The following is a 12,437-nucleotide window of genomic DNA, read 5'->3' as shown; positions in this document are numbered from 1 at the left end:
TTGTTTATAGCAGCTTTTATGAAGAGGTACATATCTCACGCACACACACAAACAATAACTAGAAAAAACGGGAAAAGGCTTGAAAATAATGTGGCACGCTATAAAAAGAAAAATACCACCATCTGGTGGACATTTTTTTTTTAAATGCTGAAACTAGTCCAGTTTGAAATCTGAACATAAACTAGGCTTATTTTAGATAAAAACGTAACATTTTCAGAAAAAATGTTTTTTTTTTTTTGTGTCTAGCTTTTCAATTGTATTCTTATTTTGGGGCCACGGTATATTTGAGAGAAAAATAGGACTATTTGGGAGGACTTATTCTGTCAGAAGGCCAGTTGTGTGTGTGTGTGTGTGTGTGTGTGTGTGTGTGTGACGTTACAAAATAAGCCCCCCCTCCCCCCCCCCCAAAAAAAAAATCCAATTAGCAGGGGACTCCAAAGATTGGGAAGAGGTTGAGGAATGTAGCACAGCGTGACTACATTCCCAGAAAGAAGAAAATGTGTGCAGTCATGTGGGAAAACTAAATAGAGGACAAAATGAAAATAGTAATAAAAAAATTCCAAGCTTCAAAACGGCGGTCTACATTTAACTAATGTAACCTTTAATCCTATATTGATTTTTCCCATTAAAACGGAATCTGAGCTTTGTGACAAAAACAATTATGCGGGGGAAAAAATGCAGTTTTGCAATTTTATTCAATTTTTTTCTGAAAAAAACAAAACAAAAACAAAAGAAATGAGTACAAAAGTACAATTAAAGTACCACTGATTGTCACACCCACCTAAGTTGGGCGAAATTTGTTCTCCGCGTTTGACTCATCCCTTGAGGGAGCGGTGAGCAGCAGCAAGGGCTCGGGAATCACTTTGTGATCAACCCCCAAAATTCCAACCCTTAATGCTGAGTGTCAAGCAGGGTGGCAATGGGTCCCATTTTTATAGTCTCTGGTATGACCAGGCTAGGGATTAAACCCACAACCTCCCAGTCTCAGGTCAGACACTCGACCACTAGGCCACTGAGCTGGACTCTTGCGATTGAAATGTGGTCAGTCTGATGTGAGACATCTAAGATCTCTTCTCATCAAAAGGCATGTATGGCCCTAACTCGAACCATAGCCCTAACTCGAGCTCCCTAGCTAGCTCCCATGGTGCCAGTTTACCTGCTAGGGAGCTAGCTAGCTAGCATCAGGGGCTTAAGCCAAACTGTGGCAGGTTTTTAACTTTCTGGATCTGGATTTGCCACCTCTACCTACTACAATCAAGACATGCTGGACTACGAGTCCCGAGTGGGCGAGCTTCGGCTCTGCTCGATCCTGCTGGCCACCGTGGACTGGCTTTTCTGGGCCAGGTAGTCCTTGTAGTTTCTGGTGAGCAGCGTGTAGAGAAAAGGATTGACGCAGCTGTTGCCGTACGTGAGACAGGTGACGAAAAAGTTGACGTATTTGTGAGTGGCCGGGGATAGAGCCTTGAGGGACTCCGGCGAGAAGAGCTGAGTCAGCTGCCACCCCCAGAATGGCAGGAAACAAGCCCAGTAGGCCACCACAATGCTGAAGATCATAACCGCCACGCGTTGTTTGAGCCCTCGCTGCCGGGCCGAGCGGCCGCGCCCTCCCAGGCGGGCCTGCGTGGCCCAGTAGCGCCTGGCCAGACCCGCGTACAGAGACACCATCGCCAGACCCGGGACCAGAACGCTTGTCAGGAACAAGACGCCAACGTACGCCTTGAAAGCGTCCAGGGTCCACGTCGGGAAGCACATCCGTTTAACTACGCCGGCTGGAGACGGCTTGTCGCGCCTGAATCGGATGATCGGATCACAAATGGCAAGCAATTTAAATGGATACGGACTCATTGAGCCATTTTCAGTAGTAAAAAGTTAGTTTTTAGTCAGAATGTATTTCGTAACTTCATTATTTTTCATGCACAAGTAATACCTTTAAGTACTTTTTTTTCCACTTGCTGTCGACTGAAGATGACATCACCTGTGCTGAGGAAGTAGGTAACGACCAATCATGGCTCACCTGTTTTCTGGTCAAGTGAGCCATGATTGGTCGTCAGCACAGGTGATGTCATCTTCAGTCGACAACAAGTGGAAAAATTTGTTTTTAAAGGTATTCATTCTATCTAAGTTATCAAATTAATTCTGGACAAAATATGAACTTTTTACTGCTGAAAATGGCTCAATGAGGATGAGTAATTAAACAAAGCAAAAAGTACTTAATAGATATCATCTTGCCTGAGTTGTATCATGACCATCATGGGCAGAGTCAGCACAAAGGCGGTGACCCAAATGGCAGCCGCCGCCATCTTGCGGCAGCGCGGGGACGAGCCGCGGGCGCTGGTGGGCCGAGCCACGGCGCGGTAGCGCTCCAGACTCATGGCGGCCAGGATGAAGACGCTGGCGTGCATGGTGAGAAGGTCCAGACTGAGCAGGACCCGGCAGCCCACGTCCCCGAAGAGCCAGTCCTGGGCCAAGTAGGTGCACACCACAAAAGGGATGGTGGACAGGTAGAGCAGGTCGGCCAGCGCCAGGTTGGCCACGTAGATGTAGACGGAGCCCCTGCGGCGCGGCGACGCCGAGCGCGTGATGGCCAACGTGTACACGTTGCCCGCCGTGCCCGCCAGCCACATGACCGACAGGGTGGCGCCCAGCAGGCACGTCACCCACAGGTCGGCCATGACACTCTCCGAGGGGACTCCCGTGATGTTGGAGGCATTGTGGTTCATGGCGGGGTCAATGTCGGGAATCTGATGACATCATCTGGAATTATTCCGGCATCAATGCCACGAAGCAAACGTCATCAGGATGTGCCATGAGAACGGTCAAGAAGCCTGCACATGAAGAAATAGCTTGTAAATATGTTGTGGGGGGAAAAGTGAAATTTAGCACCCCCCAAAATTGCTCATTTTTGAAAACACCATATGGTGATAATTATTTTAATATATATATATATATATATATAAACTTTGGTGAGAAATTTCATGTATTTTCACTAGGTCGATTTTAAACTGATTTGGTATGTTTTTCTTTCAATATTGCAAGATATTTTGGTACATTTGCCAGAATTTACTCTCATTTTTGGAAAAAAAAAATCAGTACTTGTGCAAGATTTTTTTTCATTGTAGGTAAAAAAAAAATCCTCAATGTGATCATTTAAAAAAATGCTGAAAAAAATTGTTCATAATGAAAGATTGTGTAATTTTGCAAAAAAAATTCTTTACACTATGAAAAACTGAAACATGTATTTTTCCCAAGAAACAAAAATTGTGTAAAAAATGTTTTGATTTTATGAGTTATTTTTTTAGAACGATGTAGTAATTGTCGTTTTGTCATAAAAATGCTAGTATTTTGGAAATTTGTGAGAACAAAAGAATTCTTTTAGAAAAAAAATCAAAAAAGTGTTTTTTTTCTCTACTTTTAACAACTTTGCGTTTTTACAAGAATTGCTTAAAAAAATTGTGTAGGGAAAAGAAATCCCAATTTGGGCTTTTTAAATTTTGCCTTTTTTTTAGCATTATTTTTCAATTGTGCAAAAATAAATGTAATTTAGAAAATTTTAAATAATTTTGCCTGAAAATGGTCATTTTGTCAGGAAAAAATGTTTTTTGTAGTTTTCTGAGAAAATGCTGAAATGAAGTGAAAATTTAAATAAGTTGGGGAAAAAAAGTATTCCTTTAAGTTTGTGGGAAAAATACCACTGAGTTAAAAAAAATAATGCAAGACCAATAGCAATAACCAAAAACTGCCCACAAAAGTCAAGATATGAGTTGAATGAGACAAAATACTATGCAAACCGTTGTGATGACGTCCCGTGAGAAGCTTGAGGAGTCTCGGCCACATCACATTTTTGCTTCCATCCGTGCCGAAATTCCCGATCGATCCCGACTTCATGGAGGTCTCAGTTCAGTGAAGCCGTCGCTGCTCTTCTTCTTTTCTCGCACTTTTGTCAGTCTGGTGTTAAACAGCCACGGCACCAGGGCGGGCCAACCCCCACAGCCTTTTTTTTTTTTTTTAAACCACAGTAAACTGCCATCAAACCACCTCATCAGCTTGTGCCTACTCTCAAGATGTATTTGTTTTTTTTTGTATTGATTGAAGTGTTTAAAGGCCTTTAAAAAAATCTGCACTGTAAATACGATTACAAACATGCCTCGGATATATTTAAAATTTCTACATCACAGATTTGAAATGAACCCTTTTTTTAAATTCATAAATTCATTTGGCGAACACGGAGACAACAAAAAGCGAAAGTGAGAGAAACGAGAAAGATGACAAACTACTTTATTAGGTTTGAATGATTTTGTGTGTTTTAAAATAAAAAGTAAGCAAAACCCCTTCCCAAAAGTTTTTTTTTTTTAAAAATCTGCTTATAAAAATATCTAAAAATGGACAAAATTACAATGGGAGAGACTCGTTTTGGGTTTAGAATAAAAGAGCCACTGGATGGTGCTGTTAGACTGTTGAATGCTTGCGATGATGTTATTATTTTCAGTCCTCACGTTTTGGACACTTAAGAGGAAAAATGATTCTGTTTGTCAATCTGCTGCTGTGTCAATGTCTGTGCCTGAACAAGGCCTCCACTGCAAAGAAAACGAGACAAAACAAACATTAGTAGATTCAACTGTCACGTCAATGTTGACTCATTTTTAACTACAGCACCTTGCGAAAGTAATAGCCCCCTTGAACTTGTTCAGATTTTGCAACATTTTACGCTTCAAACATTGAGACACAGAATGTAATTTTTTATGAATAATCAACACAAAGTGGGCCATAATTGTGAAGTGGAACCGATTTTTAAAGATATTTTAGCCTTTTTTTTTTTGTGCCTGAAAGTAGGTCATGCAAAATGATTCACCCCCTTTTCCCTCAGTGCAGCCGCCTGAAGCCAATTTTACGTGAGCTGGAGCTGTTTTACAAAAATTTCAGTCAGTTGATGCGCAAAACTGACAGAGACTTGAAGAGGTTATCAAAAGGTGGTTCTACAAAGTATTAAATCGGAAGGGGGCGGGGCAAATTTTCACACGTGAATTTTGTTTCATTTCCCGATTGTATAACCCAATTTTTGGGGGGATGAGATAACTTTCTTTTTTTTTTTTAAACAAATGAAATCTTTGTAACTTTGGTATTTGCCAGGAACGTTTTTTTTCCCGGTTAGTCTCAAAATATTGCAATAATAACACACAGAAAAAAGAAATATGAAAATTAATTTGCAAGAATACATAAACAATCAAACACAAAAAAAATTAAATAGAGGGATAAAAAAAACAAAAAACGATGATACAATATAACTGTAGTTTATGCACATCCTCAAAACATTATACAGGCTCAATCATCATTTTTTTAATGATGGTCCAGTCCAAGCTGCTTTTGACCGCATCACACGGTCTGGTTATAGAATGAGAAGTTAGGCTTAAAAACTTACTGGTGTACTCTTGGGGGGACATCTGAGCGTCCATGACCTCGTTGAAGAGCTTGAGCCACTCGTGCTGCTCGGCCTCGGCCTCGCAGGTGAACAGGAAGCAGCGGTCGGGCGTGACGATGGTGATGCCGTGCTGCCACGCGCCGTTGCAGTACGTGCCGGCGGGGAGGCCGGCCGACGCGCTGTAGTGCTCCTTGCTGCCCAGGAACACCTCGCCCTTGGCGAAGGCGTCCTGCAAAGGCAACGCAAGAAAAAGAGCCGACTTGAGCTCAATGCAAATACAAGCACAAAAACTGTTGGAATTTTGTCATTCTGTATTGTCAAAGTGACAATTTAAATTTGTTTTTGAAATCACTACAAAACATTGGCCATTAAGCTAGAATGTAGAAAGTAGCACTAAGGAACTTTTCAACCTTAATAAAATAATTTCATTACTCTTCTGATGAAACATCAACTTAAAACTAATTGAATGGTACCTTTGCCATGGCCTGAAGGGGCCGGATTGATTTTACTGGATCAACATTAGACCGGATTTCACTCGCTAAAAAAACGATGCAATGCGGTTGTCCTCATAGGAAATGGGGTCTTCCTTCAGATATAACAATACCGCTTTTGTCCATATGGTGCCGCCATAATCAATGTAAACTGAAAGGTCCTTAATGTTGCTTTAATCTTCAAATGAATTTTTTTTTTACAAAATAATTTAAGTTTAAAATTTCACTACAAACATTGGCCATTCAGCTAGAATTCGTTTCAAATTTTGTGAGTAAAATTGTGTAATTCAGCAAACTTTTTTCCCGTAATTTTTGTTTGCACTTTTGGGTTGATTTGTATTCAATGTTTTTTTTTTTTTTTTTTTACAAAACAATTTAAGAATTATTTTCTACTTTTGCTAATTTAAAATAGCGTAATCTATTTCTAGATTATTATTTTTTTTACTACAAAACATTGGCCATTGTGCTAGAATTTTCTTTTAATTGTGAGATAAAAAAAAAAAAGCAACATTCTGAGAATGTAATTTTGCGTGACACATTTTAAGATTTTGATAAATATACAGGTATTAGCCATTTTTGTTTTCCTTTTCTTTGAAATTTTGCAAGGAAAAAGTGAATTTTGGGAACAAATTCCAATAGGAATGGGAGGGAAAAAAATGTGTGCACGTGTGTGTGTGCACGTGTGTGTCTGCCCTACCAGAGGGTCCTTGTAGTACATGAGTCGTCTCTGATCCAAAGTGAACCAACGTTTCTTGAAGCCTTCGGTTTGCTACATACACACAAAACAGAAATCGTAACACACTCAGCAAACTCATCCTAACTCCATTTTGCAGGAGAATAATTTCAACTGCTACCCAATGGCTGCCACTAAAAGTTTAGTGTGAAGATGGTCCAGGTTCAAACATCTGCCCGTAGTTTTCTGTGGCTGGAATACTAGAAAGAGTTGTTTTATTGGAGGGATGTAATTGGCCGGTTTGTCTGCATTTTGGCCCACCAAAGAATGGCGTCTTTTCATCGTTCAGGTGCAAAGACGGAGGGGAAATCCGAGTCTGAGTTAAGTGTCGGTTCAGGTTTCTAAAAGGCTAAAGGAGGCATTGTTTGTGAAAGTCGTCTCTCATGTTTGGCCAGCTCACGCCGTCCTAGCGACGGGAATATTTGGCCGACTAACGCCTCGCTGTCGGTCAGTTATCGCTGTGCTAGCAACAAACAAAAGGGAGTTTAACAAACTAGCTTAGCGCTAGCTAGGATGACGCTAGTAGCAACGCAGCTGGATTTAAAATGACACCAAACATCCTTTGCGCTGTCGTTAGCCACGCTATGGCTCAGGATGCTGGAGGTGAAAGTATTTTAAACTAAAAACCTTTCTATGTGTTGACGTGTCACTGTAGAGTTTGAGTGAAAATGGCTTTAGAAACTTAAGTTCAACGTATGCTAAGCAACAGAACAGATACACAAAATACTGTATGTAAAAAGTTGACCTACCCTGGGACCCGTTTTTTCCATGTAGCCCTCCTTCAGGAAGTTGCGTGTGAGTTTAGGAACCAGCTGTGAACAACAAACACAACAATTATTATTATTTTTTTTTTCTCCAAAATTCACTGAACTATCTTTAATCGTGGACGCTATGCTATGCCCACCTTCAATGGCGTGGCCAGCGATAGTTTTTTTTTTTTCAAACAATCTGGGGGTAGTAATAAATTCTCCAAAATGGCCGACTTCCCGTTCAATTTGGGTTCTATCGACTTTTTCGCGCATCCTGTTACCATCAACACGGCCATGCAACGTTGTGTTAATCAGTGAAACTCCCCAGGGGGCGCTATTGAGTACATACTGACCTCTGCATCGGTGGCTCCAGGAAAGGCCACCTTCATGTAGTGAAGCTGGATGGCTCGGATGGAGTTGAACCAATCGACGATCTCCTGCAAGGACAGGACAAAGAATCAAGTGACGTAAGCACGGATCCGTGCCCATCCGCACCGCGCTTGCAACAGCGCCACCCTGAGGCGGACCTTGCCGCTGTCGTGGTAAAGAAAGATGTTGCGGGTGCTGTAGTCTTTGAGGTACGTGATCTGCAGCCCGTTGGGGTGTCCGATCTTGTCGGGCTGGAAGGTGGCGTTGATGCTGTCCACCTTGATCACCGCTTTGGGCTCTTTGGCCTGCAGGGGGCGGACAGTATAAAATCTTAGGAAAATAGTATATGTATTTGATCTATTTTCTAAACAGAAAATTATTTTTCTTGTTTTTTTTATTGTATAGTGAAACACCGCACACTCGTGGTGGTTCCCTATCTGCAGATTTGTAAATTTATTATTTATTTAAATGATAATAATAATGACTTATATATTTTTTTATTAATCATTTTGATTATATTTTTGGGGGTGAGGGACCCTTGTTTTGTTGTGAAAAACACTTTTTGGTGGTATCTCTGCTTATTCAAGAATTGTTTGGTTAAAAAAAAAAAAATCTTAGTCAATTACGTAGATTTGTGCTATTGGTGGAAAAATAACAAGAAATACCAACATACTGTAGAAAATAATAGAAAATGGTGGTACTGTGTAAATATTGTGACCGAAAAAATAATGAGATAGTAAATATTAATAGTAATAATAATAATAATAAATGGTAATAGAAAAAAAACATTGACAATTGTGGGTTTTTTTTTTATGTAAAGTAGTATATTTATTATGTTTTATTCTTTTATCAATAGTTGGAGGGATTTAACAAAATTGTAGCTTTTTTCCCCCTTATCTCAATTCTACGAGAATAAAGTTGAATTTGTATTGTGTTGTTGTGTTTAATTTCTGTCCGTAATTGCATGTATGCGTGCGTGCGTGTGTTTGCTTACGTCATGTTTGGTGAAGTACTTGAGCGTGCCCTCCCGCTCAGAGAGGACGAATCGCCGGCTGAGGAACAGCCCGTTGTCCCGCCCTCTTTTCATTAGGGCGCCGTCCCTGGTGGCTGCAGGACAAAGGTCATACTTATCATTGTTGTCATTTCTCTTGGAGTCTTTCCCTCCAACTAAAAATATATATTTTTTCACACCTTAAAATAAGTATTTCATTTGCATAAAGGAGCACGCTTATCCTAAAAATACAGATTTCTTCTTTAAAATATATATTTTTTTATATTACAATTTAAAGTTTCATTCATTGCAATTAATTTTTTCCCTAAAAAATATTGATTAAAATACTAGAGCTAAAAAAAATCCAAAACATTATCTTCAAAATGTTCACATTTTTAAAGAATAAAAAAAAAAGAAATACTACATTTTAATCACATTTAAAAAGAGAAAATATTCACCAAAAACTGCTTAAAAAATAATTAAATTTCCCACAATTCCTTCATTTTCAAAAAAAAAAAAACATTTTTCAAAAATCAAATAAAAACAATCCTCAAAATCACCACATTTTTAGAATAAGCATTATTAGTCTAGAATTTAAAAATAAAAATTCTAAATGAAATTTTCTCCAAACACATTTCTACAAAAAAGAAGATAAAATCCTCAAAATGTATTTATTTATTTTTTGGAAAATTATTGTTACGTTTGTGAAAGACCACATGACTGTGACTTTTTATTCAAAATAAATACTATATTGAAAAATATATATGTATATATATATATACACCGGTAACCATTTTGGGGACACACTTGAAATTGTGGGGACATTTTGGTGGTCCCCACAAGTTCAGACCTATTTTTGAGGGTCAAGACTTGGTTTTAGAGTTTAAGTTTGAATTGGGTTATGATTGAGGTAAGGGTAAGGAATTGGGGTAGGCAATCCTTTTTAATGGTTGGGGTTAGGGGGAGGAGCTAGGAAATGCATTATGTCAATGATATGTCCCCACGATGATACAAAGACAAGTGTGTGTGTTTGTGTGTTTGCTTGCCTTCCTCGTACGTAAACTTATTGCCGGGTTCTGTGAATTCCTTGCGCCCGTACTTTGCCCGTATCCACTGCTCCTTCAGCACCCTGATGAACGACACATTAAAGGAGCACTATGTAACAGTCTTAGCTGAAAGCACGAGAGTGCTACGCTAGCTCGACACGGGTCCCCGTCATCTTTGCTACAACAAACACATCGCCAACGTTTGTGACACATAATATTGGCGAGCCAGCCAGGACACACTAAATGTTAAACTAGCATGTTAGCATCAATGCTAACTTTGTCTTCGCACTTAACAGTTTTTGAAACTCTTGGAAAATGTCTGTCCTCACTGGCAGTCTTTGTGTGACGGCTTGTAGTAGTAGACGGGAACGGCCGCCTCGTATTTGCACTTCATCCGCTCGTTTCCGTTCTCCGCCATGAACTAAGAAAAAATTCCAAAAATAGAGCGCGGACAGGACTTCAAAATAAGAGTATAGACATCATTTCAAAGAAAGTGACAAAAAAAATCTGTGGCGTTACCTGGACCTCGTGGTCCTCCCAGCGGGAAAGACTCAGCGACTTCACCTTGCTGACGTCGGGAATATTCCGGTGGATGCCGGAACAGGCCAGGCAGATGAACACCCCCAACGAGGTCGAACCCCAGTCGGGATCTGGGACAGCACAACACGAAGAAGAAGTGGGAACTTTGATCCCCTTCATTGGATTCTCCTAGTAAGTATCATTTTCATAAATGTAATGAAAATAACATAATGGGACAAGACTCGTACGTAAGAAAATTCTGAGAAATCTCATTGCAATCATCGTTACCAGAAAGTGGTACTGGTTAGCATTTTTGGTACCTTCTTCAGGCAGTACAGCAGCATCGTACAATCTGCATTTTAAGTCAAATAATTGGACTGTTATGCATAGAAAAGGAAATAAAAACCATGTTTCAACTTTAAGCTTCATTGGCTTCCTTTGCCTTTTTCTTATCTGGTGAGCAAATATTCTTATCGCCTTCTTATCTTGGAAGATGGAAGAACGCAGCATTCTTTGAAGCAGACACATCCGGACTACAAGAGAAACTTAAAAAAAAGAAAGAAAAAAAAATACTTTTTATATCTACCACAGCGCTCCTTCACCTCCTTTAAGTTGTCTTATTTATTATTATTATTATTATCATTTATGTTATTATTTATTGTTTTGGTCTTTCATCCGCTAACAAATATCCAATAAAGTGTATCTGTCAACGAGATTTTGTTGCATCCATTTCATTTCTGAACACTTAATGCTCCACTGTTCATTTTCAGTGGACTGTGTTTGTTAGCTAGCATGACAATGCTAAACGGTCATTTCGCTAACCCTTCATTACTGTCTCCTTTTTTTTAATCTTTAATACACATATAGGCCTAAAAATTCATCTTATTTGGACTTGAAAGAAAATCGTATCTTCCTCTGCATGCCAGCACAAAGTAGCGGAGCGTGCCGAGGGCGTGTGCAGCATGTCAGGACTTGCACGAAACTTCAAATCCTTTTGGAGCTTCCACGTCTCGTAACTCAAAAAAGAAAAGAAAAAGTCTTCCCACCCTAAAATGACTGTTTCTGACTTCTCCTCCCCCCCCCCCCCCCCAAAAAAAGACACACATCCATTGACAAAAAGTTGATTGACTTGTAAAGTGACTGTCCTTCTCACCTGCTGACCCACAGTCCGCACAGGTGTCATTTCCGGGCCTCTGCAGGATTTCCCGGAGTGCCCGAGTGGACATCGACATGGTGGACATCGACATGGTGGACAGACGGAATTCTCGTCTCACTGGCAGACAGAGAGAAATAAATTATAGTGGTTTGTAGCGGGTGTTGATCGGGGTTTTCCCAGGTGTGTCTCGTCCTGGCTCCCCCGCCGGAAGTGCGCCTCAGACTGGACTAGGACGATGGCAAAGTCCTCATAGGGGGAGCGCGTCCATGCCGGAGAAACACGATGGGTGCGTAAATTCCACCGGTGACGCGTCCTGAGATTGCGTGCGTGTAACCGGATACTGTACCAGGAAGTGCATTGCGGAGGGTTGTGCAGACTTGCCCCCCTTCTGCGTGATTGCGCAAAAAGCCTACTGCGCATGTTGCACCTGAAGCCCCACCAAAAAATAAAGGCAGGCTCAAATAAGGCACTCAGAAAAATGCAATATCACGTTTGGCCAATAGGGGGAAACAGTGCATCATGTTTGGAATTCCAGGACGTTAGCGTGACGCTTTCAAATAAATAGAAACAAAAATCATCTCAATCCATTATGAATCAAGACATTGGAGTAAGAAGGAAAGTTTGACATCATTAACAACAATCCGGTGATGTGTTTTAGAAAACTGCACAAGAGAATAATAGGCTACTAAAAGCTTTTCTGATATTGCGCATGAAGTCAAACATGACGTTGAAAGAACATAACAGCGCGGCTACAAAGACACCAAAACAAGACACCACATCGAAATCTGCCCAAACAAACAAGGAAGTTGAAAGACGTATGAGTAGAATAAAAAAGTCAGTCCAGCCAAATCTATGCAAATTACTAGTCGATTAACAGCAAAAGTCAAAACTAAATAAAAACTAACTAAAATGAAAAAAACTGTTAGCAATAGCATTTCCTGTCATGGAGTTAACGAGCTTCCTGTCA

At 40.2% G+C, this 12,437-nt stretch overlaps 2 protein-coding genes across 2 annotated transcripts; both read right to left on the bottom strand.

Annotated features, from left to right (window-relative positions):
• Nucleotides 1-676: 676 nt before the first annotated feature.
• On the bottom strand, nucleotides 677-2,838 carry uts2r4 (urotensin-2 receptor 4). Its single transcript, XM_077571228.1, has 2 exons — nucleotides 2,230-2,838; nucleotides 677-1,789 (listed from the first exon to the last, which is right to left on the bottom strand). The coding sequence occupies exons 1-2, from the start codon at nucleotides 2,718-2,720 to the stop codon at nucleotides 1,270-1,272; spliced, it is 1,011 nt and encodes a 336-aa protein (XP_077427354.1). The 5' UTR covers nucleotides 2,721-2,838; the 3' UTR covers nucleotides 677-1,269.
• A 1,420-nt stretch (nucleotides 2,839-4,258) lies between these two features.
• On the bottom strand, nucleotides 4,259-11,877 carry LOC144055765 (arf-GAP with dual PH domain-containing protein 1). The gene is made up of 11 exons (XM_077572046.1): nucleotides 11,468-11,877; nucleotides 10,315-10,445; nucleotides 10,125-10,216; nucleotides 9,796-9,878; nucleotides 8,753-8,865; nucleotides 7,917-8,063; nucleotides 7,743-7,826; nucleotides 7,390-7,452; nucleotides 6,605-6,676; nucleotides 5,417-5,645; nucleotides 4,259-4,574 (listed from the first exon to the last, which is right to left on the bottom strand). Exons 1-11 carry the CDS (start codon nucleotides 11,559-11,561, stop codon nucleotides 4,546-4,548), a joined length of 1,137 nt encoding a protein of 378 aa, XP_077428172.1. The 5' UTR covers nucleotides 11,562-11,877; the 3' UTR covers nucleotides 4,259-4,545.
• Between the last annotated feature and the right edge of the window lie 560 nt (nucleotides 11,878-12,437).

The sequence above is a fragment of the Vanacampus margaritifer genome, chromosome 7 (genome assembly GCF_051991255.1).
Source record: "Vanacampus margaritifer isolate UIUO_Vmar chromosome 7, RoL_Vmar_1.0, whole genome shotgun sequence".
Classification (NCBI taxonomy): Eukaryota; Metazoa; Chordata; class Actinopteri; order Syngnathiformes; family Syngnathidae; genus Vanacampus; species Vanacampus margaritifer.
Note: the sequence above shows the minus strand (reverse complement) of the source record. Positions and strands in the feature narration are given on the sequence as shown.

Coding starts and splice junctions, on each gene's coding strand:
- uts2r4 (XM_077571228.1), bottom strand. CDS start 2,720: ATGAACCACAATGCCTCCAACATCACGGGAGTCCCCTCGGAGAGTGTC. Junction 1,790..2,229: donor ATGGTCATGATACAACTCAG/GCAAGATGATAT, acceptor CATCCGATTCAG/GCGCGACAAGCCGTCTCCAG.
- LOC144055765 (XM_077572046.1), bottom strand. CDS start 11,561: ATGTCGATGTCCACCATGTCGATGTCCACTCGGGCACTCCGGGAAATC. Junction 6,677..7,389: donor TGGAAAAAACGGGTCCCAGG/GTAGGTCAACTT, acceptor GTGTGTATGTAG/CAAACCGAAGGCTTCAAGAA. Junction 5,646..6,604: donor TGTACTACAAGGACCCTCTG/GTAGGGCAGACA, acceptor TTGCCTTTGCAG/GACGCCTTCGCCAAGGGCGA.